At 48.3% G+C, this 27,981-nt stretch overlaps 1 protein-coding gene across 3 annotated transcripts; it reads right to left on the bottom strand.

Annotated features, from left to right (window-relative positions):
* Positions 1 to 63: 63 nt before the first annotated feature.
* On the bottom strand, positions 64 to 26,833 carry SOCS6 (suppressor of cytokine signaling 6). Of its 3 annotated transcripts, none has more exons than XM_037035713.1 (3): positions 26,578 to 26,833; positions 22,262 to 22,463; positions 64 to 5,620 (listed from the first exon to the last, which is right to left on the bottom strand). In XM_037035713.1, exon 3 carries the CDS (start codon positions 5,490 to 5,492, stop codon positions 3,885 to 3,887), a length of 1,608 nt encoding a protein of 535 aa, XP_036891608.1. In that variant the 5' UTR covers positions 5,493 to 5,620; positions 22,262 to 22,463; positions 26,578 to 26,833; the 3' UTR covers positions 64 to 3,884. The 3 variants fall into 3 exon arrangements, with proteins under 3 accessions (XP_036891608.1, XP_036891591.1, XP_036891598.1); XM_037035696.1 differs by lacking the exon at positions 26,578 to 26,833 and adding an exon at positions 26,127 to 26,198; XM_037035703.1 differs by lacking the exon at positions 26,578 to 26,833 and adding an exon at positions 25,444 to 25,663.
* Positions 26,834 to 27,981: the final 1,148 nt, after the last annotated feature.

Genomic DNA, 27,981 nt, shown 5'->3' with positions numbered 1-27,981 from the left:
AACTAACCCCATACTAATTAAAATCTGCACCTAGGTATTAAATAGACTACAAGACAGATCTTGGGAACGAAATTTTTATTTACACACTGTATCTAGAAGTAGATACATAAATTCTCATACAATTAATTTCCAAAAATGTGCAAGAAATTACTATAATTTGTGTACAAACCAAAACACGTAGTAAAATCAATGGACTTTGGATCATTCATTCTGTGGTGTTCTCAGTACAAACGGCACACACCGGATCGGAAACATACAGAAAAGTGTAAACTACAGCAATTTGATCGCGAGGATTAACGTCTTGGCACTCCAACGACTATAAAACTTCTTCAACCCAACATGTGTGTGTACTCATTACAAAATTCCGTAAGAACCCTTCATCCTCTCCGGATGGGCTGTTTGGGTCACTTTTCAGAAACAGCAACTACACATCCACCAGGTGGTGACTGGTTCATTAAAAATGCTTATAAAAAAACTTTGCAGGATTAGAAAAGTATTCAAAGAAACCAAATCTCTGATTCCTAATGTACCCATACTTTTAGAATTTTTAAGTTATTTATGGAACTGGTCATTGTTCCTTATTAGTTTTTGACAAAACTGTCTATTGCTGGTAGCAATTTCAATTTCAAATTGGGACTTCAGTCAATGAAAATTCACAAAATTGAAAATATATTATGGGAGTCATGCGAAGCAAATCCCTCTCGCATACGATGTGAAGTGCACAATGATTATGACTGGCATTTCTGAAAGCGTGGTTGGGAAAGATATTTCAGACTTCAGCACTGCCAGAGACACGGCAAACAGCCTCTATTTAACATACTAGGAACTTTGATCCTGTTTCAGTAATACTGGCTCAGAAAGGATAATGTATTGGTTTTATTCCCTATGTGCCCATGATCTAGGCTTTGGCACACAATTTTCTTCAATAGCAAGATGGTTGCCCTGTGTAGCTGGTTTCCTTAAAGACTATTTTTAGCTCTATGATCATTTCCTGTGATACAAATTTTTGACCTCTTAAATCTTCAGATTATTGCACCAAGTAGAAAGAGAACAGTTTTCTTGGAAAAAGAAGAGTGAGATTATTTTTCAAGTACTTTCTACGCTTCTTTTTATTTTAAGTAAAAATGCTTAATAGTGCCCTAGTAAGCCTGGGAATAGCTTCTGGTCTCCATCATGTCTTGTGATGTGAAATGTTTGATAAAAACAACTCTGATTCATTTATTAGGGCAGAAGGATACAGCTTTCCTGTTTTCTTCTTCATGCCTGGAGCTCAGACTTTTAAAATCACTCACTGCCTGTGCCAGTGTCATCTAATCTGCCGTTCAATGCAATCCAGAAATTTATCCAAATTGTCTCTAGACCCTAAATATTTATCTTTTTCCCCCTGTTCATTTTTAAGCAGACTGTTTTGGGATCTTATAAAGTTAATCTTTCATATTATGTTGTGTTGCCTACTTCAAATGTTTCTCTTCAGGCACTAACAGAAAATATTGCCATACTTCTTTCACTGTAATTTCTTGGCAAATCCATTTATTTTTATCCATACGCTGTCAGACCCCATTTTAAAGTATTTGATATTACGAATATACAAAAGCACACAGAATTGGCTTTCCACATGAGAACAGTATCAAGACTCGCGCTTCATAAAAACACAAAACACACTCTTAAAAACATTCAAATGAAAATCAGGATAATTGGAACTTGAAACTAAATGGCTAGATCTTAAACACATCCCACTGAGGAAGTGGTGGGGAACGGCTGGGCCCACACGCCGAGACGGGGTTCCGGGCGGAGTCGGAGGGCCTCTGTCCAGCACAGCCTCACAAAGAGCACACGGACACGCTTCTACAGACATGAGAAGCCATTTCAACATCTATTATTAAAGCACGGGGACTCTGTGACAATACTTGCCATCTAACAGCGATGCACAGGGACTTTTAACTCACCTTAGATATATTTTAAATTGTTTAAAAATAAATAGTTTTGCAAAAAAATAGTTTAAATGTCTTGCATTAATTTGATACGTTTACAACTCTGCAATAGTTCTCAATCCAAATAGCTTATAGTGAACACTTAAAATTATATTATTACAGTATACTCAATATCCCATCGTATTAGGTGAACACAGCAAGAAGTGAGTCTTTGCAACAAGGTACAACTTACATTCCACAATTAAGTACCTTCTCCCCTTTAAGTCAAAATACCAGAACAAGACATCACGGTACTGTGCCTTTTCTTGTTAACTCCCGGTTCTGACCCTAAAAAGCAAGTAGAGAAAAAATGGGGACACTGCTATTGGAAAGACAAAGCTGTCACGTTTGACCTAAGATGTTTGCTGTTGTTCTTCAACAGGGTTGAGAGCTTGGAGAACAGGGTGACAAAGGACGAAATGTCTTAATTACATGTTTCATCTGAGATGGGAACATTTCCTGGGTGGGGCCGTCCCGAAATACCGCAACAGGGAACCATACAGTGAGTAAACACGAAATTTCAAAATAACTACAAAGTATAGGGGATATCACCTCCCCCCCCACCAAAATGACTGAATCAAAGAGATAAAAGGGACACCCATGCCAATGTCTCTGAGACTTAAAAAGCAACCAATAGGAAAACTGTGCTAAAGCGGTACTCTCTACGGTGAGCAACAAGACCGCCATATTGTCTGAGATGGTTTCAGTATTTTTATGTGGTGTTCCACAATTTCCACCCTTCTTCCACTGAGTCACTGGGCTTCTTTGTTCTCTCGGTGGGATGAAGGGTCAAATCTAACATTTCTGAAGAGTGACTGCATAAAAGAAAAATCTAATTCAAATCAATTTAAATGCATTCAAATCGATTTGAATTAAGTATTCATTCAAATCAATTTAAAACTTCATGTGAAATTCGAGTGTTCCAACAGAATCCAGTCCATTTACGAAAATCAGTTCTACATGAATTTCACCCCCCAAAATGTGGACTAAGCTAAAGAAATCACAGATAAAACATTTTAGCAACGGAAAATAGAGATAACACAAAAAAGAGCTACCACAGGAAAGGACAACCATCTAGTGTTTAATATCTCTAGTTTGATACGGTCTAGGTCTTTGTACGTTATGACAATTTGTACCAGAGCTTAAAGACGGAAAAGGCAACAATTTCTAAACTGGTGGTACGTATTTCTCTATGATTTTTTAATGTAAGGCCATTTATTAAAATAGACGAACCACAAGACAAAAATGAAGGCAACAGAAAAATCCAAATTTTCACAACCAAAGTAAAAAAAGAAAAGAGAACCTAGCACAACCTTAAAAATAATTTAGAAACAAGTGTCACGAAAGATATGTTGCAGGTCCGTGTTCCCGTACCCAAGATTCCATCATTCATAATTCTAAATAGATCCTTCTCCACCATGAGACTAAAAAATCATTTTCAGTGTATGCGTAAATTCTGTGTTTTATCACACGGGTATGTTCACTCAATACTCTCTCTCTGAAAATGGGCCATTTAAAGAGACTAACAATTTTCATTCTGTAGGTTTCATTCAACTTTACTTAGGGTTGAATACACACGAAATGTGCTTTTAATGCATAAAAATCACAGTGGATAGCAGCAAAGGACAGGGTGGGGGCAAGGAGAATCTGATCGTTCACATTGTGATTATTCTGCACATCGGTGAGAGAGAACTCATACTTCTAAACCTTCAAGCCTTCCCTTTTGAAAGAACCTAAATAAACCCAAGACACCTTGCCAACACTTCCCCACCGGAAAACAAATTGATCCCTCTTTTACACACACATAAACTGAAATAAGTATGGCAGCAAAGATTCTGATAGCGATGAACGTCTGTAAACTGTATTCCAATCTCTTTCTTCCTCCCAAAGTGCAGGACCAGGGCTCCCCTAACTTCAGTAGTGCTTCTCCTGCAAATAGTCCTTCATCTTGTTTGGCAAAGGCAGTTTCTGAATCAGGTCTATCCTGGTGTACTGACGGATGACAAAGCGACACAGGTACTGCAGAGAACGCACCTGCATGAACCGGGACACCGGATTAGTCAGTCTGACAGGGTACGTCGCAGACCCGGGCAGCCGAGACCGCGAGTAACAGAAAGCTCCATTTTCAGAGTCCCTGATGGAATGCTCGATGAGATCCACGATGGACGTGTGTCCTTCCACGTCCGGCTGCTCATAGAAGCTAAACCTACCGTTGGAGTGCTCGATTCTCGTGTGAAGGGTTTTGCCGTGGGAGCGAAAGCTCAAGCTCAGAAGGTAACGGTCGTCGGAACTGTCCCGCACGAGGAAAGAACCGTCGGGCACGTTGGCGAGCTTCCCTTCTGCCTCCCAGCGTGTGATCGGTCCCCAGTACCATCCTTGTTTGGCCAGTTTTTTCAGCTCCTCGGTAAGGCTCGTCACCACCATAGGCCCACTACTCTGCACTGAGTCGTAAACTCTGGCCACCCCAGGGGCGGAGTTGGGGTCAAAATTCAAATGACAGCGCACGCTTTCCGCCACGTGGGCATCCGTGCCAGTGAGCCCACTGAAGTTCCTTTGGATTGGATTCGTCTGCATAGGAGGTAGCAACGGTGAGAGTGGGGGGGCATCCTCGTGACCCCCTCTGGGGCTCTGCAGCACGACCCCCGTGGTGCCGATGAGCAAGCCGTTCCCCGAGGGATCCACGAAGATCTCGGGGGCCACCACGAGCTCCTGGTCCCCCTGATGCTCATCCTCGGGGAAGGAGCTCCCGCCCCCCGGGGCGGGGACCGTGGAGACCTCCATGGGAGAAGACCCGTCCAGACAATAGCTGCGCGACCCCTCCAAGGGGTACATCCCCTCCTCTAAAGGCACAGTGTACTGAATGTAGTCCTGAGGCATAAGGCCGATAACAACAGGCACAGGCTCGTCAAGGCGAAGGCGCAGGTCCGCGCTGGGAGGCTCCGCACTCTTCAGGGAGCCCCTCTGCTCCGGGCACACGGGGTCCGGCGGCAGGTCGTGAAACTCCTTGCGGACGCCATTCAGCGCGGGGCTCGGGCTGGACGAGTGCACCAGGGCTTTGACCCTCACCTCCATCTTGATGCACGTCTCCTCCGAGGTGGTGGGCCGCAGGGGCCAGGGCGTGGGGCTGTAGTGATGGTTGCGCAGGGACGTGGACCGGATGGGCCTTTGGGCTCGCACGTCTTTGAAGACGATGGGCGCCGAGGAGGAGGAGAAGGTGTCATCATCGGCGGCGCTGCCCGCAGGTGCGCCGCCCTTGCCCTTCTGCTTCTGCTTCGCCGACAGCCGCCTCTTCAACGTCCCCATCAGGCTTTCGCTTTTGGACCGATTCTTGCCCCCTTTGTCGTCATCTCCGTGGAGGTCGCAGCTGGCCATGTCTTTCCCGTAGCAGCTACCGAACAAGGAATCTTCTTTTCCAAAATCACTGGCCAGGGATGGTGGTTGTACAACCATGAAATCCGTGTCTTCTTTGCTTTTGTTCAAGTTGAAAGATTTCCGGAAGGTTTTGAGACTAATTTTCTTCATTATGACAAAGGACCTAATCCGAGGGGATCAATTTCTCTCTGGAATGTTCTCCTGGAACATCTGACAGGCGGCATGCAACATTGCATCTGTGTGTTTTTCCAGCTTCATGTACCCTCTGGAGCCATTTTCTAAAAAATAAAAAAATACAAACAAACTGTTGAAAGAAGTCACATCAAAAAATTTTTCATGAAATTTTTATTTTACTCAGTTTCAATCTGTTAGTTGTTGAACAAAGACATCAGAGTGGGTGCGTAAGAAGCTCGGGTCCCTCAGAACAGAGATTTTCTTCCATTTCGCCCCCCGCACAGCAGGTATGTCAGTGCCTACTACGCAATTGCCACTTGACAAATACTTCCCAGCGCTTAACGATCAAACCCTCCCCTGCCTCCTTCCCCTGAAGCACGGGCCAGAGTTCTCGTCTCTCCAAACGCTGCTCTTCTGCACCGATTCACGCAGGGCCCGGCTGCCAGTCCGTGCCCCACAGGCAGCAATCATTCTGGGGCGGAGGCACCACATTCAACTGGGACGGTCACGAGCCTCGTGGACTCCTCGACAACTTACACATATTTTAAAAAACTGAAGGAAGAAAAAGCATCCCACAATCTGTGATAAATTCTCTGGGAAAAACCCCGCAGTGGCCCTCCCTCCCTTCAAAGTCCACTCACCTTCGCCCCGGACCCTCACCTGCGCACTCCCACAAGGGGTGTGCCCGGTGGAGAGCGATTTGAAAGAAGGTCACAAAGCAGAGTTCCAGAACTATTATGTCTTCCTCCTCTTATTTTTTTATTTTGCCATTTCCAAAGGCAATTTTTTTCCCTCTGTATCCAGAAATACAACGTCCAAACTTTTTCCGCACACTGTTCCATCACTGAAATGCTACAACTTCGATTCTGTAGAGGCTTTCTGAAGCTCACGTCGCAGGGAGAAATGCTGGCCTCCTACGTCACACTAACTGTACTAACAGATCCCGGGAATCATTCTGCTTAAACTGCTCACGTTTCACATGCTCGGTGGCCATGCTCTGCAGTTTGTGCGACTACTGAAGTACAAGGTCGTAACAGGATGCTCAGGTTAAACTTGAGCAAAATGCTAACCCTGCTAAGAGTGTAACTGTGCCCTCCCCACCCAGCAGATCAGCACCACTCCGTTCTGTGGTAAAAGACTGCGGCTCCGACCTGGGTGGCACTCATGAATTCACCGCACACTTACTGAACCTACCTACTATGTACCCAGCACTGTGTGGGGAGACGCGGATTAGTACAGGGTATACGGCCTCATAATCCAGCAGGAGAGAGGTCGGTCAGTGGATAAATCATAACACAAACCCATCAGCAGCACAGCGATGAAACACACAGTAGGAGTTGAATGGAGAGCAATATCTCACCAATATTCACTTAGTTATGAATCAGATTTGCTTCCTACGTGGACAGAATCCACGTGAAATAATTTATAGTAAAAACCACTCAGATCAAACAACCTACCAGGGGATCCGCAATATCATGTCTATAAAGGAAGAAACACACTAAAAAAGTTTTTCCGTTAGGTCCTGTGTTTCTGAGCAAGTTGTGAACGTTAAAATACATCTACACGTTCAGCACACCTAGTAACTGGTAAACGTTTCTGTATGTTGGATGAACTCACTGCCCAGTGCCACTGCCGTCTACCTGAGCATAAAAACGCAACGTTTAAATTATTAATGTATATTATTTGTCGGACAAAAATATGGCCATTCATAACCAATGGCGATTTCTGATCCTACCTCCTAGCTGCACCCTGACCCCACTGCCTGACAGGGTGCGGGTGAAGCCACAGGTGGGTCCCCAAGTCTCTGTGAACCCCCTGAACTTACAGACCCAACGGCCTGCCCGTGTTCTTTCCTCCAGCCGTCACCACCATCACATCCTCCAAAGAGACGGGCCCCACACAAAGGTCTGTCCCCAGAGAAAACGTAGTAATTGGGAGGAAGAACGCAGCTGTGTCGTCACACCACCGTTCCCTGGGAGAGGCCGTCTGGGAAACGCAGACAAAACAAGTGAACCAAGGAGACATGATGATGGGTCACTGTGACACAGACCACAAAGGAGAAGGTCAGTGGTGACTACCGGGTCTCTTACTCTAGGAGGGCCCCCCAACCCCTGGAGGAGCCAGTATTCATGCCAACACGGGAATGAGGAGAAGGAACAAGTCCCCAAAGGGAAGGCCGGAGTGGATGGAACCACTGTCTAGAGCAGGGTGTCACACTCATTTTCAGGGGGGCCACATCAGCCTCGTGGCTGCCTTCAAAGGGCTGAATGTAACTTTAGGACTGTATACTTGTAACTCCTCCTCAACCAGGGGCAAGGAGCTTGACGCTGCAGCCAGGTAGGGACAAGGTGCTGGGCCGGATTCAGCCCACAGGCCTTGTGTTTGCCACCTGGGTTCTAGATTGAGCTCAGGCCATGAGAGGGGACCAGCAGATGTAAACACTGAGAAGCCCAATGTGTCTGAAGCCTGGGGCGTGAATGAGGGGCATGTGATGGGCAAGTTCAAGGTATTCGGGTCTGAGTGCAACGAGAAGAATTAAAAGGCTTCCGATACCAATATGGTCTAGTTTAGATGTATAGGTCCCAGTCTCTGAGCCCACACAGCACCCCCTTCAGTGCACACACCCCAACCTACCAGGAAAGCAACTTTGATGACGCGATAACAAACAAAGTAGAACACCCCAAAGGTCTTGAATTGCCCCATTTTTAAAGAGGACTAACAGTTTAATAAAATACAAGTTGTTAAAACAATCACTGCTAGCTCTAGGAAGTACTACCCACTTTTCCCTAGTAGGTCACAAGCCTCTTAAATCTCCCTAACATGGTTCGATTTAAAAAGTTCAAGTTCAACATAGACGCATTGGAAAAGTCTCAAACCTGAGTCAACTGCAATGAAAGTTTTATTCACATCTAATTTTCATTTCAAGAAATTCTTCATCATGCCTCCATTTTGTGGCGTAATGTTGAAGACACTAAAGAACATTCAATTAGAATTATTAATTGGCTGAAACTTGACACCTGACCAGAAACGGTCTTGGCTGCAGACTCTGCTGGGGCCACCAGTTCACGGTGTACTCATGCTGACATCAGACACGTGTGTGTCAGGGTGTGGACACTGCTGATGCAGCAGGAGTAGGTGTGGGCCTATCTCGGGTTGAGGGGAAGACACTGGGCGCTGCACCTGGTGAGTCCAGGGCTGACTGCCCTTTCTCAGTGAGACCTGCCCTGACCGCGCCATCGAAGCCGCACTACTAAGCCTCTTACAGGGGGCACTGTCATTTTTTCTGTCTGGCATACAACAGACTCTCATTTGTTGCATTCTTTGCCTGCCCCTGACCCTTTATATTGAAGAATATAAGCTTTATAGAGGCAGGGGTTTTAACTGTGCTTTATCCACTGACATCCCCCCCAAAGTCCAGGACCTCTGCAAGGGCGTAGGAGGAGCCCAGCAATTGTGAGTAAATGAATTCAGACACGCAATTCTAATCGGGTACAGCAGTGAGATACCTTGACCACCTCCACCCACTCAGTCCCCTCCTGAGGGATAATTTATCACTATTTAGGAAAATGGTATAAAAGAAGGTCCTACCAGGGGTACCCACCTGTGGCCCAGGATGGCTATGACGGCGGCTCGACACAAAATCCTACACTGACTTAAAACATTATGAGATTATTGTGTGATCACATGTCGCGATGTATTGAATGTGTGGCCCAGAGACATCCAAAGGTTGGACACCCCTGGTACACAGTCTGCCTTCCCTTGACTTGATATCTGGTCCATTCACATTGAAAGCACCCATGTTCACCACACTCTCTCTCAATACAGAACTGTTTAAGCTACTGGCTCTTTGATTTGAATCTGTGTTTTTTAATCTCCTTTCTGATTAATTTGCTCAAACTCCAGCGCATCTCTCAATTTTTCAGGTGCCACGCACGCCCCACTCTTCCTGAGTGCGGAATCCCCCAGCCTCAGGGTCACGGAAGACTGCGCGCCTCTCCTGCCCAGAATCCCCACCTGCTGTGAGTGTACCTGGGCTCAGGCCTGTCACGTCACCACCTGATAAATGCCTAGCACCCTAGCAGAGTCTCGTCAGCGAGAAAGCAGAGAGAACGTCAATTCTTTTCTCAGCACAGTATCCCCAGCCCCTAATGTGCACCTGCCCAGAGAAGGCGCTCCAAAAACACGCGCTGAGTGAACGATGGGTCGAACTGAATGAGAACAGTCCGCAGTAACAGGCCGTTTGACGCCGAGGTGTCACACAACTGCTCCCACATGACGGGCATCCACATTTACATCACCCTCACTCAATCTGGGGCCATATGCTTCTGCTCCCCACCACTGTATGCATTTCACAGGAAGCAAGAGATGGACAATCACAGTTAAAAGTACTTAGTTATTCTCTATTTGACCGATTACTGTTTTTTCACTATCAATCCACATGCAGCTCAGCATTAACATTAAATAAACAAAATTCCGTTCTAGACAGAGGCTATAAAAAGTTCTATTAGGCCATGTGGTCTTTTATCACTTCCCTTCATTTTTAGACAAAGATTACACGGGAATTTTTTGGAGAATCTGTTTTTCTGTTTGCACTTCTAAAAATACACGCCATCTCTTTCTAGGGTTACCATCTGCCTCCCGCTGCCTAGGGAAACGTTCTGAATTGCTTTTGCTGCTTCCCTCATTGTCAAAATTTAGACTTACACATATACTTGAAAATATGTATAACATTGCAAGGGAAAAGGTTTTAGACATGAATATTTCATGCATAAGGGCAGAAGATAATATTTTTAAGTAATCTACAATCCATTTTTTAAAAAACGACAGGACGTAGTCACAGCTGTCATCGTAACACCTCATAAAAAATCTGAAAGACAGCATCGAACTACTTCACCTTCAACGGCTGAGACAGCTTTTTACTGCCAGCTTGTGAGTAAGGAAGCCGGGTCCCAGAAGGATTAACATCTGCCCAGTGAAGTCAAACGGCCACTAGGAAGCGGCAGATCCTAGTGGGGCCGCCGGCGCGCCCGAGCTCCAGCGCGTCCCCGGGACGAGTGAGTGCCCTGCCGGTGGGCAGGCCTGCCGCTCACCTTGGTGGGTCCCACGGTGGCTGGACTCCACGCTCCTCTACCTCCTGACAGGTGAGTGAAGACCTCACGAAGCTGTGTCTCTGTGGGTTACACTGTCTGAAATTTCCACTCTTAGAAATGAAAACTGAGAAGATTTAAAAATACGTAATTACTGATTCATTTTAAAATGACAATATGTGCACCCATGTGAACATAACATCTTCAAGGAGAAATAAACACAACTTCTCAAATGATAAAACTTCAGTGAGAGAAGCGGCGCTGTTCCGAGTTACTGGAAATCTTTATCTTCTCACTTACGACTGGCGGACTCCCCGTCTGCATCTGCATGCTATCCTTCCAGTATAGTTAAAGAAGAAAATCCAACCTCCTGCAGGTAACGGCAGGAAGCTCCGGGAGGAGTGTTTTATGTAATGACCTTTCACATAACTGTGGACACCCTTCAGTGGTACTACACCGAAACTCAACAAGTGACAGCTTCTGGGGGTAACTGTCCTGCGACATCTGAAACCATCTCAAGAATTTGACTTGTTCTACAGACATACAGAAAGACACACCATACTCTCAAATAAAGCAATTCCCTCCTGTCCAAATAGTCACTCAAAATCCCAAGAGAACATCCTAAAAAGATTTTTCCAGAAACCTGATAAATGACAAAGCTAACTTTGACAGATAAAAAAATAGAGTAAGAAAAATTCTAAAGGACAAATATGAGAAAATAGGCAGCACAAGGCATCAAAACACAGCCTTACACCTTACAAGTGGAGGGGAAAAGAAGACTAGAAAGTTAAGACAAGACACATTCAAAAGAGTGTGTGACTCGGAGGGTATGTTCTACTACTCGGGGAGAAGGGATTATTTCAGACCTGAGGATGAGCAGGCTGGATAACCACCTGGGAGTGGGGAGGGGGAAAGCAGGGCTTTGTTCTTTATTTCTCACATCAAAATAAATTCCAGGGGGTTCAAATAGGCACATGTTAACCATCGAAGTTGGGAAAAGATATTCCAATAAAAACCTTGCACCGCAGAAAGCCTTTCTATGCATTACATACAGCCCTGACTCCACAAAGAAAAGAACGATAAATCAAAAAAAAGCAAAACTTACAAATTTCCAGCTCGCCAAAAAAAATGGCATAGAGCACAAATGGAAACTGGAGAAAAACCGCAAACACAGGACGGAAGACCAACTTCCATAAGGTAGACTGTGCTCTCAGAAATCAGCAAACAGGCAGTAAGCCGTTCCTCCCACAAGCAAACGGGCAAAATATCCCGGTGAACCTTTCACACCAAAAGACTGACAGAGGAAGGAAAGACAAAAGAAAAAAAGGCAAGAAAGGCAAGAGAAATAAAGCAAAAAAGAGAGGGGCAAACTAACTCAAGGGACCAACCAATAGTCTGGAAGATTCTGAGCTCACTGATCACAAAGATGTCAGAGGCACTTGCGGGAGGTGGGAACCCTTCTGAATCTTGGGTGTGGGCAGTGGCCGCACACCCACCTGCACTGGCGTGCAGTGCGCTGGGCGGGGTGAGTCTCGCTGCATGCAAATGGTATCCCAACTCTAAAAGTTCACTGAAAAGGAAATTCAGCACAAAACGAGAGAGTATCTTTGACCCGTGAGCTTCAAAAGTCACTAACCATGTTGGCAAAGGTACAAGAGACTGGGCACTCACATATAACTGTCTAAGTGTGAATGGTCCAATTGTGGAGGATTATTTAAAATACGTATCAAAATTTTAAATTCACATATGCTGTAACCAAGTAATTATGCCTTTAGGAGTTTATCTTTTGGATATATACTCACGCCTAAAACAAGGACCTATGGAAAGCGATGTTCCTACAGCATTAATTAAAAAATTTAAAAAAGGCTAATAGTACTTGATCGTTTACCTAGTACCAGCCTATTGTTGGTAAAAATAAGCCACATATTGGCCTAATGGGTGCCAGGCCCTGGTTGAAGCCATTGAACTTGCTGTGTCTCATTCAATCATCATAGCCCTGAAAATTCAGTACTGGGCTCATATACAGCACAGTGGGGGTGCTCTTCTGGAACCAGAAAGCACAAGTTCATGTGCGCCCTGGCTCCACCCTTTAACAGTTGTGTGATCTTAGAAATAACAGTATGGATCACTCCAGTTAGTTGTGGGGTTTAAGTGTGTTCGTATACGTGATGTCCTTTAAAAAACTCTGGCACACGAGGCCATAGGAGTCGGAGTGCTTGCGGCTAACAGGAGTTGTAACAATAGCGATGCTCCCGTTGCACAGACAGGGAAGCTGAGGCAGAGAGGAAGGCTCTCGCCTAAAATCAGAAAACTGATTCTACAGAAAGAGCCCACTTAATCACTACACAGCCATTCACTGTCTAAGTCTCTTTGGTGGAATTGTGGACTTAACCCAAGTATCTTCCAAGAAACAATAACAAGCATCAAAAATCAGTGCACTAGTTTAGTAAGTCATAGCCTCCATCAGCACAATGAAATATCACACAGGTAAAAAAAGAGGTCCAAGGCACATGTTGGAAAAGACAAGCTACAAAACAAAATGCCACAGTGACCCCATTTGTGTGTGTATAAGCCTAAATAGGTGGAGTAAATGTCTAAAAGAGCCCAGCATCGGTGACGACCTCCAGGGAACAGGAAAGGGGGTCCGGAGGCCGGGCAGTCACGTGCTTTCTCCACTGGATCTCTCAGTGACCGTGGGGCAGGCTTTCTTTCACGATAGAACCATCACCCCACCCACACTGGGAACGCAGGCTGTCCGGGTAAACGGTGCGTGTCTGTGCGTCTCTGCCACCGGGGATCATGGGAAGCAGGACCCTGCACCCCTCCGGGTCCAGGTCTCCACAGCCGTCCCTACTCTCCCTCAGCCTCCCCCGGTTCCTCCCCGTCCTAACCCACTGGGCCGTCTGCCCACCCCTGCCCGCTGCGCTCTGCAGACCCCACCCACACACGCAGTCTCGGTTTCTGTCTTCGCAACTCAGACTCCTCTGGACTCTGCTTCCACGGGCGCCAGCCAAACCACCCCGCTGCACAACCCTGGCACCCGAGTTCACCCCACGGAGCAGGTGGTTCTCCTCACCCACCCTGATGCTGGAAACTTCTGCAACGCAAGCCCACCTCTTTGCCTCCCTTGCCTGCCTACTTTTTTTTATCCTCACACCCGAGGATATTTTTTAACTGATTTTAGAGAGAGAGGAAGGGGGAGCGCGCGAGAGAGAAATATCCACCAGTTGCCTCCCATGTGCACCTGGACCTGCAATCAAACCCAGGTGTAGAGTACGACGCTCCAACCAGTGGAGCCGCCCGACCAGGGCCCCACACCTGCCTCATTCTAACACTCCAGTCACATCCTGGTCGTGATACTGATGCAACACTGCCCTCCCTTGAAACGCAGAAGGAGATGGCGGTGAACCAGTCGAACCCCAGGGATGAAAAGCCAAGTCCTCACACCAGCGAGGCTCCAGTGCAGAGGATGAGCAAGAGAAGGCTCGAAGAGGAAGAACCGCATGTAGGACGGCACCACCACTGAGAGAGACGCCCCACTCACACCAGGAGGAGGGGAAGCTTTTCTGTCACCCTGCTCCGGCTCTGTCACCACCACTACCACCACCTGGTTGACGGTTACCGGGTGCGCACTGAAAAATGTACATTAATCTTCCTGAATCGTCCCAAGAACTCCACTTGGAAGGTACTAAATGTCAGAAAGTTTCAACAACCGGCGCAAAGTCACAAAGGAAGCCGCCTAGACGCAAGCGCCAGCCCCCTTCAAACAGGATCTGAAGCCAGCACCTCATCCGACTGCGAGAGCCCACTACCCGGCTCAGGGGACAGAGCCTGGCAGTGCCACCTAGGCTCGGACCACAGCCGCCGCTTCCCACGAGGCTTGGGTGTTTGTGCCTCAGTTTCCTCATCAGAAAGGGGTCAGAATAAACACAGTCCCGGGGGAGGCACCTCTGGAGCAAGGGAACGAAGCAGTTGATAAACTGTTTTTGCAAAACCCAGCGCTCCAGTGGGCCGCCCTGTCCAAAGTGACCATTTTGGCAGTCCAGAGAGACAAGGAGCACCAACTAAGAAAATGCTGATGAAAACCACTCAGCTCTGGGGTTCACTGAAGCCTCAGACTTCTGTCCTCCAAAATGCATCACTGAAAGACAAGCCACAGAAAGGGGGGAAATACCTGCACATCATATACCTGATAAAGATAAAGAACTTGGACCCAGAACATGTAGGTAAGGCAATAACCCGATCTGTAAAATGGGCAAGGGACTGGATAGAACTTTTACCAAAGACACACAAATGAGTGATAACCATGTGAAAAGGTATTTAATCACACTGGTCCCTGGTCCCTGGGAATGAAAAGCAGTGAGGNAGCCACAGAAAGGGGGGAAATACCTGCACATCATATACCTGATAAAGATAAAGAACTTGGACCCAGAACATGTAGGTAAGGCAATAACCCGATCTGTAAAATGGGCAAGGGACTGGATAGAACTTTTACTAAAGACACACAAATGAGTGATAACCATGTGAAAAGGTATTTAATCACACTGGTCCCTGGTCCCTGGGAATGAAAAGCAGTGAGGTACCACCACCCCCCACTCGAAAGGCAAGTCCAGGGTCTGCACCACTGCCGAGACTGGGAACCCTCACGCAACACTGCTGGGCACGTCCAACTAGCTGGCTTTTAACCAACTTTTTTCTTTTCCTGATTCCTGTGGGAAAAATCACTTAAATGCATGGCCAAATATACACAACAAAAAGATTCGCGATTTGGCAGGTCCATTCCAGAGCCTAAATCACTCCATGCCAGTTCCCACAGATCACCCCCTCATGTTCTCCGCCGCCGTGGAATACTTGTGTCCTGACTTCCTCTTTTCTGTGTGGCACCTTAAAGAACAGGAGTTTCTCAGTTTATTTCAGTCAAATTTTTCAGTCTTCCTTTATTGCTTGTCCCTCTATTATCTTAAGAAACCTCTGACACTTGAAAGCACTAGATTCTCCTGTATTACCTATAAAAGTACTGAGGTTGCACTTTTCAAGTGTGAGTCTTTGATTGATCTGGTATTGGTGTATGTGCAAGGCAGAGAAAATTATAAATAACTAATCGGTTCTACACATTCCCAGAAAAATACTGACCCCCATAAGAATCGGAGATGTGCAAATTAAAACAGTAATGACTTTTCACATGTCACATCAGCAAAGATTTATCTAAACAACGATGCTGATTATACGAAGATGTCTCAATAGAGCTGTGAAAATGTAACTTGGAGACATGCAACTCCAAAATATCCATACTCTGTGACCTAACAATGCTATTTTTATAAATCTTCGAGAAATGATATGAAATCAAAGCATATGTCCCCTGCATTAGTATATATAAAATTAAGTCTCAAACACCAGAAGCATTCTAACTTCCAGCAGTAGGAGAACTGTAAACAGAATTCTGTACATCTGCATAATGGGCCTTGAGGGAAGCACTGACACTGATATTTGCACAGTTATAAATAAGGTGGGAGAGAAGTTCACATTGTTCATCCGTTACGTGCAAACACACAGGAAACAAAATCGTAGCACGTAAAGCGTGGTCTCGATTATGCGGAAGGAACAGGGAGGAAAACGGGACCAGTAGGAAACACAGCAAAACTGTCCACCTGATCGCGAAGTCTTTGCAAACGTCACTTTCAGCACTTTACTTTCAGCGGAAGAATGAGGTATGTGAGCTTGTCTGTTCTTCTTTAAAAGGGAATGGCTGCACGAACCCATGGGGCTAGAGCAAAACGCAGGCCTTTTCTTGGCTTTCAGTTCATGGTGACGGCCAAACATCAGTAGATAAAAATAACTGTATTGCTTTTGTTGTACTAGAACCGAGGCAGTCTCCCCCTTCTCCTCACCCCACCCAAACCAGCTTTTTGCAAATCTAACGTTTTGTTGGGTGTCCACACAATCACGGAACACAGCCTGACCTGTTCAAAGCCCAAAAGGTACGAGTAAGAGCTCTAAACTCAGCTTATTTTCCACGATTAACCACAATCGCCCCCCAGCAGAGACCCTCAGTTCCCTTCCCTCACTCTCTTGGCAAAACCCCAATACCGGTTAGGTCCAACTCTGTCTAGCCCACACCTGTACCCTTCCAGGGGAATGTGGCTGGAGAAACCCATGGTCTCACTGGATAGCCACGGCCATGAACTTCAGAGGGAGTCGCCATGCTGCCTGGAAACCAAGCTGCATCTCCCTGGTCCGTGCCCTCTCTCCCTGCTCTGGTGGACCATGCCACAGCTTCCCACACATCTGTGACACCTAGTCCCCCACCATCGACCCCAGCTGATGGCCTGGCTTCCTGTTTCACTGAGAAAATGAACATCACAGAAAAACCTCAAACTCCAGCATCATTTCTACTGACCTGGCGACACAGGTTTCCCTGTCCCCCTCCATCCTGTTACTGTGTAGGTGCACACACCTTTCTAAAGGCCCCCTCCACCTGCACACAGAGTCTCCCTCGCTGTCCAATTTCCCCACTCTACACGATCACTCCTGAAAATGTCAACTCTCACATGTGTAAGCGAACTTGTCCTGACCCCACTTTCCCACCAGCTATGGGAAGAGAGCTTCCATTTCCCAATCCCCCTGCAGCAAACACAGCGGGAAAAGCACGCACACCCGAGGCCTGCCATCCCCTTCTCCTGGCATTCTCTCCAACCACTCCAGACACCACCTCCACCACCACCACACGGAAACGGCCCTCCTCAAGGTCCCTAGGGACATCCACGCTGCAAATCCTGTCCCAGCTCCTGGTCCTCAACTGAGGGCGCTATCAGCAGCATCTGACACTCAGGTCGTGCCCCCAGCAGCCTCCAGGCTCTCGGTCTTGGAGCTCCCAACACAGCACGTCTGCCCTCAGTGACTTCGCAGGTACTCATGACTTAAATGACATGGATGGGCCATCCACTCCCAAATTTCTCTCTCTTTAGTAGCCCACCCAGGTTACCCTCAGCTCCCTACTTGGCATGGCCACCTCACTGTCTTAGACACAGTGGAGACTCAGCCAGCTCAGAAGACGACTGGGGATCTCTCCCATCCCACCCCACACCTGCTCTCCTCGCTACCTTTCCCGCTCACTTGCGGCTACTCCATTTGTCCAGCTGCTCAGGTCAAACATCTGGAGTAGCCCTCGGCTCCTTGCTTTCTTTCACACCTCACATCCCCCATGTCACGAAACCCCAGGCCCAGCCATGTTCACCATACATGCAGAACCCAGTCACTTCCCACCACCAGGCTGGTCCGAGCTGCGGCCCCATCGTCCGGGCATCACGGCAGCAGTTTCCCAGGCGTTTTCCTGGCTTTCTCTGTCGGTCCCCCTACTTCCTCTGCTCAGCATGCCACTGGTGCTCGGGGAGGTGGCACAAATGCTGACCCCTGGCTACTGACCGTGTCCTGGAAAAAGTCCTGTATCTGTGGCCTGCGGGTCTCATTTCTTCCATTTCAGGCTAACTTGTTCGCTTGCCCACGGGGTAAAATCTGCAACTCTTCACCTTCGTGAGAACTACATGCAAACAAAACAACTGAAACACACTAAATGTTTTGTCTTCTTTTAGAGTCTCTAGGTCTCACCACAGTAAGCTTTATTTAAAAACACTATGAATACCTGCATGACCACAAAGGTGGGTAAAGAAATTTAAAGATAACCAAGTTAAGAAAAATGGACTTAGAGTTGTCAAATAATTTAAAATTTAATACATTAAAACGAATGTATAGTTATACCAAAAGCTCTGATAAGTATTCAAGGGATTCACTCCCACAACTGCAGGCTGCCTCCGTAAAAATACAGGGCGGCGCCGTGGCGCCTGTGGTCACCGAGCAAACCTTGCGTCTCAGTTTTCCCATGGAAACAAGTTCGTCTCAAACCCAGGCCCTGCTCTCACAGCATCTGACTCAACAAAAATAAAACCTGCAAACGCTCAGACATTAAGCCTGCAGAGAACTTTCACCTGCACGTTCCCAAGCATCTTCTCCTATAACCGTGTTCCAGCATTCCTATTAAATTGAATCGGAAATCGTGTAAAATGTTAATGGAGCTGCCTTGTAAGAATTAGCTAATGAAATAAACTCACTCCTTAATTTTCTAATTTGAGTTTTAACATGTTGGGTTTTTAAAAGAAGTACACTTATATAACTATTCATCCCCCCCCCCCACCTCCGTCTTGATATACGTGCATACTGTATGTTAATGGACATATTTTTTCACCTTTCCAAGCACTTTTCAGGGTTTGGGCTGAACGCACAGCGGATCCCCTAAACCGCCTCAGCGCTTTGACTGCCGATGACAAAGAATGGCCTCATTGTTTAAGCCACGGGGCAGTACATCCTGGGGGAATGTCTGACAAACACTGACACATAAGTAGGCTCCCAAGGTCTAGTTCTGTTTTTGTTTTCATTCTGTGACAAAGCTGCTGACCAGACTGTCCGATGACCAAGTTCTTTCATTACATTTCATTCTTCAAAATTTCACGTTATTCACTGATACACAAAATCTCTTAGCCACACTGAACTACTGAAGCAAAACCTTTTAACTCCTAAAGGCAATGGGCACATAGAAATAACTAATAGCCCTTAGAGCTCAACACAAAAGCTCCAATGTTAACAAGCAGTTTGTCAACTCTTCAAATGCTTTTGCAGAGAATACATGAGTTTTTAATTCAGCTCACATTAGAGAGTATGAGCTTTCAATCAAAATAATCCTTCCACATGTTCTATTAGTACACTGAAATTAAGAATACCAGGCATGGGATACAAAAGTAATCCCTGTAAGATTTACTAAATGCATGTTAATGGCAAACGCAAACCTCCCTCACTGACCTTTAGAGATAAAGGGGATCCCGAGGTGCAATAACCATTCAAATTAATAACACAGCCCTATTAAGCAAACAGTATAAAAACCTCACACAACGGAAAACTTATGCATTGTAAAATGATAACTGCCAAGTGTAATCGTCTATTACAAGCTGCCAAACATGGGACCTCTCAATTTTAAAACGATCCCACTTAAAACAAAGCGCACTACCCACTGCAGACCAGCAGGCACTTCGAATCTCACTTACAGGGAACTCCGCCACACAGGTGCGTCTCCGTGACAAGGACAACGGAAAACATTTGTTTAAAGGGAAATTAGACGTGAGCTTCCCCCCTGAAGCAAAAGGCTTAAATATTCACTGATGCTAGGAAAACAAACACAAACTATTAAAAAAGAACAAAAAAACGTTGAATGAACTTGAATACTTCTTTATCTCCACTATTCTCCCTCCCCAACACACACACACACACACACACACAAGGACACAGAGGAATGGCAAACAGATAACAGCGTGGACTAGCTTAGAGAGAGTGAAGAAAACTGAAATCTGAGTCTACTGGGAGGGAAGGCAATATAAAGAGGTATCTAAGAAAAGGTATCACAAATCCAAAACAAGAGAGTCATAAGCTATTTATTTTATTAAGTGGGGAGAGGCCCTGGCTGGTGTGGCTCAGTGGATTGAGTGCCGACCTGAAGACTAAAGGGTCCCCAGTTCGATTCCCAGTCAGGGCACATGCCTGGGTTGCAGGCCAGGTTTCCAGTTGGGGGCATGTGAGAGGCAATCACACACTGATGTTTCTCTCTCTCTCTTCTCCCTCCCTTCCTCAATCTCTGAAAGTAAATAAATAAAATCTTTTTAAAGAATAAAATAACGTAAAAAGTAGGGAGAGAACAGTTAGCAAACAAATCCTCCTATAGCCAAAATTAAAATTCAAAAAAAGAAAAAACTGAGAAAATTTCCCTCCCCACAAAGCTGGTTTTTAAAAATTGAAGGGAAAAAAAGCTAAAAAATAATAATGTATCAATTCAGATGGTCCAACATGTAACACAGAACTTCAGTCCAAAAAAAAATTCAAGGGAAAATAATTATAAAAGAAATTTTAAACATTTTCCCAAAACCAAAAAATGCAAGTTTACAGAGTCTAAGGATCCACGGAATGCTCATTACATCCAAAAAAGAACAAATAATAATCAGGCACATCACTGTAACATTTTAGAATTTCGGAAAAGATACAAAGGTCCCACAAGGCATCCAGAAAGAGAAAAACAAACCGCACACAGGCGACCGGGATGCGATGACACTGACAACCAGCGCCGTGTAGATTCTGGGAGACTGACCTTCCATGCGGCACGCGCTCTCAGCCAATGACTGCTCTCAGCACCCCAGCAGGGGCGTGTGACTGGCTCTGGACGACGGACTGTGACCAAGCGTGACATGTGCCACTTCTGTGGCAAATATTTCAGTGCCAGCCCCGTCACCCGCCTGTCAGCTCTCTCTGCCCCTGCTGTGGTGGCCTGAGGCGCAGGGGATGAGAGGGGGCACAGGGGATGAGAGGGGGCACCGTGAAAGCAGGCTGAGCCCGAGGAGCCCAGGCCCCAGCAGACGCAGTGAAGGTGAAAAACACACCTTATCTTGTTGTGCTGAGATTTCTGACTTAGGCTGCCACTGACTTAAACAGCAGCCTAGGAATCTGTACCCAGCCAGATGCTAAATCAAACACTGAGAACACAGATATTTTCTGACATGCAAGGTGTCGAACACTCACACACACGACACCACCCTGCTCCGCCATCCCCCGTCTGGGAAATCACCAGACCGATGAGCTCCATCAAATCGAGGAAGGAAGCTAAGAAACAGAAAACAGGCAACCCCACTTGGGAAAGAGGGGAAAAGAAAACTCCAGGAGGATGATAAAGCTCGGGTTTGACTCACCCCGTTTATGGTAACGGTCCTGTCCTCACTAGCCCTTCCCAATCACACACATGTCACCCTCCAAGAGCCAGCTTCGCGGTGACATCCTCGGTGAAGACACAAATCCAACTCTCCCACTGCCAGGAGTCAATGCGACACCCTGCATTGGTGGCGTGAAGGGCAGCAGACTTTGGACTCCACTGTGGGGTCCGTCACGGAGTGTGGGACTCAGGCCACTCGGTAACCACTCCAAGTCTCGGCCCTTCATCGTCTGGGTGAGGACGAAGCCAGTCAACCCTCAGCTGCGTCCTTCTAAATCCACAACATAGGAGCCCCGTCCGTGCTCCTATGTGCTGACCACTGAAACCCTAACACAGCCTGGTTCCCACTTACACAGTCTGAGTCTGTGATATCTGGTAGTCCCGTTACTCCCAAAGTCCACGAGTATGGGTGTGTGTGCGTGTTCACTTTTAAAAAACGTCAACAGACAAAAACAACAACTGTCAAAAGGATATTTCCTTCAAAACCAAAATTGAGTAAACGTCCCACGAGTAAGAATTCACCTCTGTTTACAAGTGGATCGCTGCTGCTTCAACCGTGCAGCGGGTTCCTGGGCGTCCAGAGCAAGGCCATCACCACAAGGACAGCCGTAAGCAGCACCAAGTGAGAGGCTGTCTGGAGCACCCGGTGAATGCGGCATGTCTACACAGTTCTAAAGAACGTCAAACTCTTCGAATTGTTTTTCATGAATGCCTTACCTAATAGGACCCAGATATATCTTCCACTTTCTGGAAACAAATAAACAAACAACTTTAAACACAAGTGTGTATATTAAATATAATCTCACACTGCCACGAAGCTGCAGTAGGCAGCAAGTGCCTCTTCAGACAACTGCATTTACCTGTTGGAAATTTCAGGATGGCATGGTGACACCGTCAGGGTTCGGTGACGCCCAGATGGACTGTTTGCTCGTTTCCCAGGCCTTCAGAGTGTCGGTCTTGTCTTCTTTCTTCTGCTCTCTCTGTCTTTTCTACTCCACGGTCTGCTCCCCAGGACAAGGGGGGAGCCACCGCTCCCCAGACATAGTCTCAGAGGGTGATGCCCTTTTAATGATTAAAAAAAATTTCAGTATGACAGCTGTTGAGAGTGATAAAACAACGTGAAGACATACGAAAACCAGCATGGGGCCTTCCAGAAGGACACGGATAGGACCTTTGTGTTCTCGACCCCTCAGCTCACTGCCATGACCCAGGGCCAAGCCCCCCAACCGCTGCTCACGCCACAGGCCTCTGGCATCTGGCGGCTGCAGCAGCGGGGCTCCCATTCTCCCCTCTTTCATTCCCACCTCCCTGTCTCTGCACAGGGATTCCTGAACCGGAAAGGCCAAGTCTTGTGTAGACGCTGCGGATACGCAGGGACACTACTCCTGTTCACCAGTCCCAGCACATTTTAAACAAACTGTGACTATTTTGCACTGGTCACATGCCAGGCACCGAACTCATCCACCTACACCCATTATCTCACTTAATGTCCACGCCAAGGCTGAGAAAGGCACGATTTTACAGATGAGGCAAACGAGACTGACAGCTGATTTCAAAAACCTACTCTGTGAATTTCTGCAGAACCAGACGGGGACCCTGTGACCCAGGGCAAGGTTCGGGTTTTCCTTTAAACAAAACACGCTTGCAACAGTGGTGTCACCTGGACGATTGTCCCCGCTGCGGCCACATGCGAGGCAGAGACTCAGAGGGGACAGAAGATGTGTCCAGGGTCTAACAATGCACACTCTTTCTTAAAGACCTAACAACACCCCCAAAACGTCCTCTGGGTGCAACTCGAGAAACGAAATCTTTAATGGCTTTACCTACTACAGCTGTTCTTAAAATTTCAAGACCAACAGCCACCTAAAAACAACTGTTCCAACTAAGTGAAACGTGATGTTTGTGGGCATCATCACAGAAGACCCTGAGTTTAAAGTAAGACATGTCCTCACTCCTAAAGCCTTCACCGTGTATTGTGCTACAGAGTATAACTCACCACCAAACAAGTGCCAATTTCACTCTCAGTCCAAAGGAATCTCGTCCCACTCCCGTTCCCAGTTTCTGCCTAGGTGACTCTTTTGATCAGCCCAGTCACACAAAAAAGTCTGGCCTGTCTGTGACATACACTAGTTATGATAAATGCCTCCCTTGTAAAAGGAGTAATTTTACAAAAGTACTCTGGCACGACAGGTGCACCGTCCCCAAACTGGAGGGGGCCAGGGATCAGAACAGGGGACTGAAACAGACAACCTTCCCTTCCCGTACAAGATGTCTAAGCAGAAAACAGCACACATCGATCTCAGCTCTGGGTTGCGTACCTGTCTGCCCTTGTGAAGTACTGAAGGGATGCATGCACACCCCTTAGCTAGAGTGGATTATAACTAAACAAAGGCCACACTTCAGCATAGTTGTGTGCCAACCCATTTCACAGGGCTGCATGTTTCTGAGCGAAAACAATGACTGCCACAAACTGGGAACAAACCGAACATTTTCTTTTTTCAGAATAGCTTATGCCTCTTAAAGAAGACTGCACAGTAACATACACGAGCAAAATAAAAGGTACTTACCCACTAGTAACACAAAAGTTTCCTGACAACTGACCACAATGCTTCTACTACTAACACTATTTCTACTAGTAACATTGCTTCTGCTAGTAACATTGCTAGTTACTGCTAGTAACACAAAAGTGACCAAACTCCCCAAGTTATCAGCAAGGAGTAAAGGTACATAACAAGACAGTCTTCAGAAACTGGCTTCTGTTCCCTAAAAATGGGGCCATTAAAGGGAGCCCACAGGACCCTGGGCCTCAAAAGGAGCAGGAATCTGGCCAAGACAGGGGGGCTTTTCCTCTGAGGTCAGGTACAGCCAGAGTCAAGGGCTCCCAGCCCCCTTGTCTGGCCACTCCCCACCAGGCGCTGCCTCTGGAGGGCAGGGTGCCAGGTGACGCCTGGAGGTGTGTCCCTGGATACTGTAGCAGTCCCGTTGAAGGTCCACCAGTCTTTCCACAGGAAGAAAGGGAAAAGAGACCTGGTAGGTGCCTCAGCTGGTTGGAGCATGGTCCCCTAGATGGAAAGGTTGTGGGTTCAATTCCCAGTCAGGGCACACACCCAGGTTGCTCGCTGGATCCCTACTGCGGACGCATAGGGCAGGCAGCCAATTGATGTTTCTCTCTCTCCCCACCCCATTCCTCTCTCTCTAAAAGCAATGAAAAAATGTCCGGGGGTGAGGATTAAATAAATAAAAAGACAGGGAAAGGAACAGCATACTTCCCCCACCAACTCCTAAGATATTTAAAGACCGTAATAAAGAGGAAAGTGTTTCAAAGAGATGAGGAAGGCAGTCCTAAAAAGGACAAAGGTTCGGGTGAATAACCAGACGGGTCCTCCAGTCCCCCACCAGACAACTTCCCCCTCAGCAACCAGAGAACATCGGGGTCCCTGCTGAAACCTAAGGGCCAGAGAGGGTCTGAACCTCACCCACCATGTGGGCTGCCAGGTCAAGCAGCAGGGAGGCGAACCCCCAAGTGTGGGGAGAGTTGTACCACAGGCTGACATTTGGGGGCTTTACCAGTGAAACTTGGTCAACTGTGTTGTTCACGTTTTTAAAGAATGCTCGACTGTCCACAGCCCTAAATATACCACTTAAAATTCATTCATTCAAGGAAGTGAAGCATATTTCATGCCGCGGTACGTGCTGGGTCAAGAAAAGAGTCTGGAGAAATGCATGCCTCCTAGGGTTGAGAACACCCCAGAGACTTCATCTAGCCGGACAGGACAGTTTACTTTTGTTCGATTACAAATACGTTTTCATTCCAAGGAACCCGTTCAACTAGCACCCTGTTTGGGGACCGTTCTGTCTCACTCCCATTCTGACGGTGATGCAGGAACGAGGTCCCGGGAACATTTCTGGCACCGAGTTCAACGTCCCGCTCGTCCTTTCCGGAAGAGCCCGCGCTCCGCCGCGTGTTCCCACCTGGCCCCCGGTTCCAGAAAGTGAGGGTGGAACCCCATCCCGACTGCACGTGACCCCGGCTCGGAGATACCTGCACGCACGGCAAGTTCTGTGCCAGGACCCGCACTGAGAAATGTCAACATCCTGCTCCACCGCGAGCCACCATGGGGTCCCCGAAGTTGCCAACTCCCGAAGCGAGCTGGAAATCGCGGCCTGCCTCGGTCCCGGGGCGCTCGCCGGACCTCCCCCGCTCCCGACCTCCAAATACCCGCAGCCCTGAAAGTGAATCCCACCAGCAGCACCCGCTGCGGAGGAGCCGCGGGGCCCGGCCGCCACCTCCCCGCTCGGGCCCCGCAGATCCCGGCCCCCGGCCCCGAGCCCTCGGGTCCGAGCGGGCCGAGCGCGGGTGAGGATCCCGCAGGCCCCGCGCCGCCGCCCCAGGCCAGGCCGAGCCCCGGCCTCTCCCGGGCAGCGGCGGGGCCACAAAGGCGGAGGCCCGGCCCGGCGCGCGGCGGCCCCGGAGGCCGAGGGTCAGGCGGGCGGCGGCGGAAGCAGGCCTCGGCCCTCCCCGCCGGCTCCCCGGACGCTGCTCCCCGCCCGCCGGCCCGCCGCGGAGGCGCAGGGCCTCGCGCCGCCGGGCCCCCGCGCTGCACCGGCCTCCTCCGCGCCCGGCCCCGCCGCCCCGAGGAGCAGCGCCCCGCGGCGGGCCCGCCCGGCCCCCGAGGAGCCGGCAGACGCCCGGCCCGGCCCCGACCCTGCCCCGCAGACGCTCACCGGCCGCGGCGGCTCCGCTTCCTCGCCCAGCGCCGGCGCGACTGCGGCGCTCGGCCCGCCTCCCCGCAGCTCCTCCTCCCGCCGCCTTCCTCCTCCTCCTCCTCCTCCTCCTCCTCCGAGCGGGCCGCCCGGCGCCCACTACTCGGCCCGGGCTCAGGCGGGCGTCCGGCGCGGGGGACCCGGGCGCGCTGGGGGCGGGATCGCGACGGGGGGTGGGGGGCGCGCGGGGGGCGCAGGGGCTGGGGACGGCGGGGGCGGCGTGCGCCCTGGGGCCCCGGGCTGTCCCGCACTGCGGTGGGCTCTGGGCCAGCCCTCCCGCGCCCCCTCTCCCACCGCGCTCCTCCCGGTGGCTGCGCCCCGGATCCCGGTCCTCCCCCCTCTGCTCCCCGCCTGGGGGCCCGGGCCACCGGGGTAGGGACCCCGCCGGCCCCTGGGGCCGGGGCTCGCTCACCTGTAGCTGCGTCCCGGGCCTGTCCCCGCGGGGAGGGAGAGGCCCGGGCGGCCGCGGGAAGCCCTTCCCGCACCTCCTCGGGCTTAGTTGGTAACTCACTTGTTCAGAGAAAACTTAGTCTTTGCTCCAAGCCACCCGCTTCTCCGTGTTGTCCCTCTTCTGCCGGGTTTTCCTGGTGGGCGAGTTCTCTCTGGCTCCGCCGCGCAATTCCAAACTGCGATACCGGTCCCTTGACTCACGTCTTTGGAAATGGACCGAATGTGCTGCTGATGTGTGGCAACACGTTTGATTTTTGTCCGTGGAAATCAACAGGAAACTGTTTGCTTCTCTTTTGAAGAAAGGCGATTGAAGACAAGTATCGTGAAAATCCAACTTGAGTCATTTTATTGTTAACTTTAAAAGTTGTGTCTGGAATAGTAGGGACCTTTTACAAAAGAGACCAATAGGCTAAGAGGAAAGATTCTTAAAGGCGTTCACGTGTGAATTGATATCTGAATTATACCTCAATAAAGCTGTTATTTAAGAGACTACCAGTAATTGATCTTCATTCCTATAAATGTCTGATGTACAATACTCACTAAACACAAAACCTAGACTAATAATTAAAAATTGAAGCCCTGGCTGGTGTATTTCAGTGAATTGAGCGCGGGCCTCCAAAGCAGAGGATCGCGGTTCGATTCCCAGTCAGGGCACATGCCTGGGTTGCAGGCCAGTTCCCAGCAGGGGCCAGTTCCCAGCACGGGATGCATTAGAAGCAACCATACATTGATATTTCTCTCCCTTTCTCCTTCCCTTCCCTTCCCTTCTGAAGATAAATAAATAAAATATATTTTTTTAAAAATTGGATTGTCAGGTGACTCTATCGGTTTGTGTGACCAAATAGTATGTACGTAAGGCTGATGTTACCCAGCAGACCCTAGTCCTCTTCTTACCCTAATTTAACTGGAACTCGCTTCTCAAATATCCAATTACAGTGGGTGGAGGCTGACAGAACGGTCAGCGAGGTCAGTGGTGAAAACAAGTAGCAATCAGAAAAGAAGCAAACTCTTCCGCCCCGGGGCTCTTGTTTCCAGCCCTTTCCGGAAAAGGCACCGGGTAGATTGGAGGACCCTGGGNGATGTTACCCAGCAGACCCTAGTCCTCTTCTTACCCTAATTTAACTGGAACTCGCTTCTCAAATATCCAATTACAGTGGGTGGAGGCTGACAGAACGGTCAGCGAGGTCAGTGGTGAAAACAAGTAGCAATCAGAAAAGAAGCAAACTCTTCCGCCCCGGGGCTCTTGTTTCCAGCCCTTTCCGAAGAAGGCACCGGGTAGATTGGAGGACCCTGGGCACAAGCCTCCAGTCTCCAGAACACCTGGACTGGGAGGCTGTGCAGTAGGGCCGGTGGACACTAAGCTAGC

This window comes from Sturnira hondurensis, unplaced genomic scaffold (assembly GCF_014824575.4).
Source record: "Sturnira hondurensis isolate 20B ecotype Veracruz unplaced genomic scaffold, ASM1482457v3 Scaffold0001872, whole genome shotgun sequence".
Lineage (NCBI taxonomy): Eukaryota > Metazoa > Chordata > Mammalia > Chiroptera > Phyllostomidae > Sturnira > Sturnira hondurensis.
This window is presented reverse-complemented; position numbering and strand designations above follow the sequence as displayed.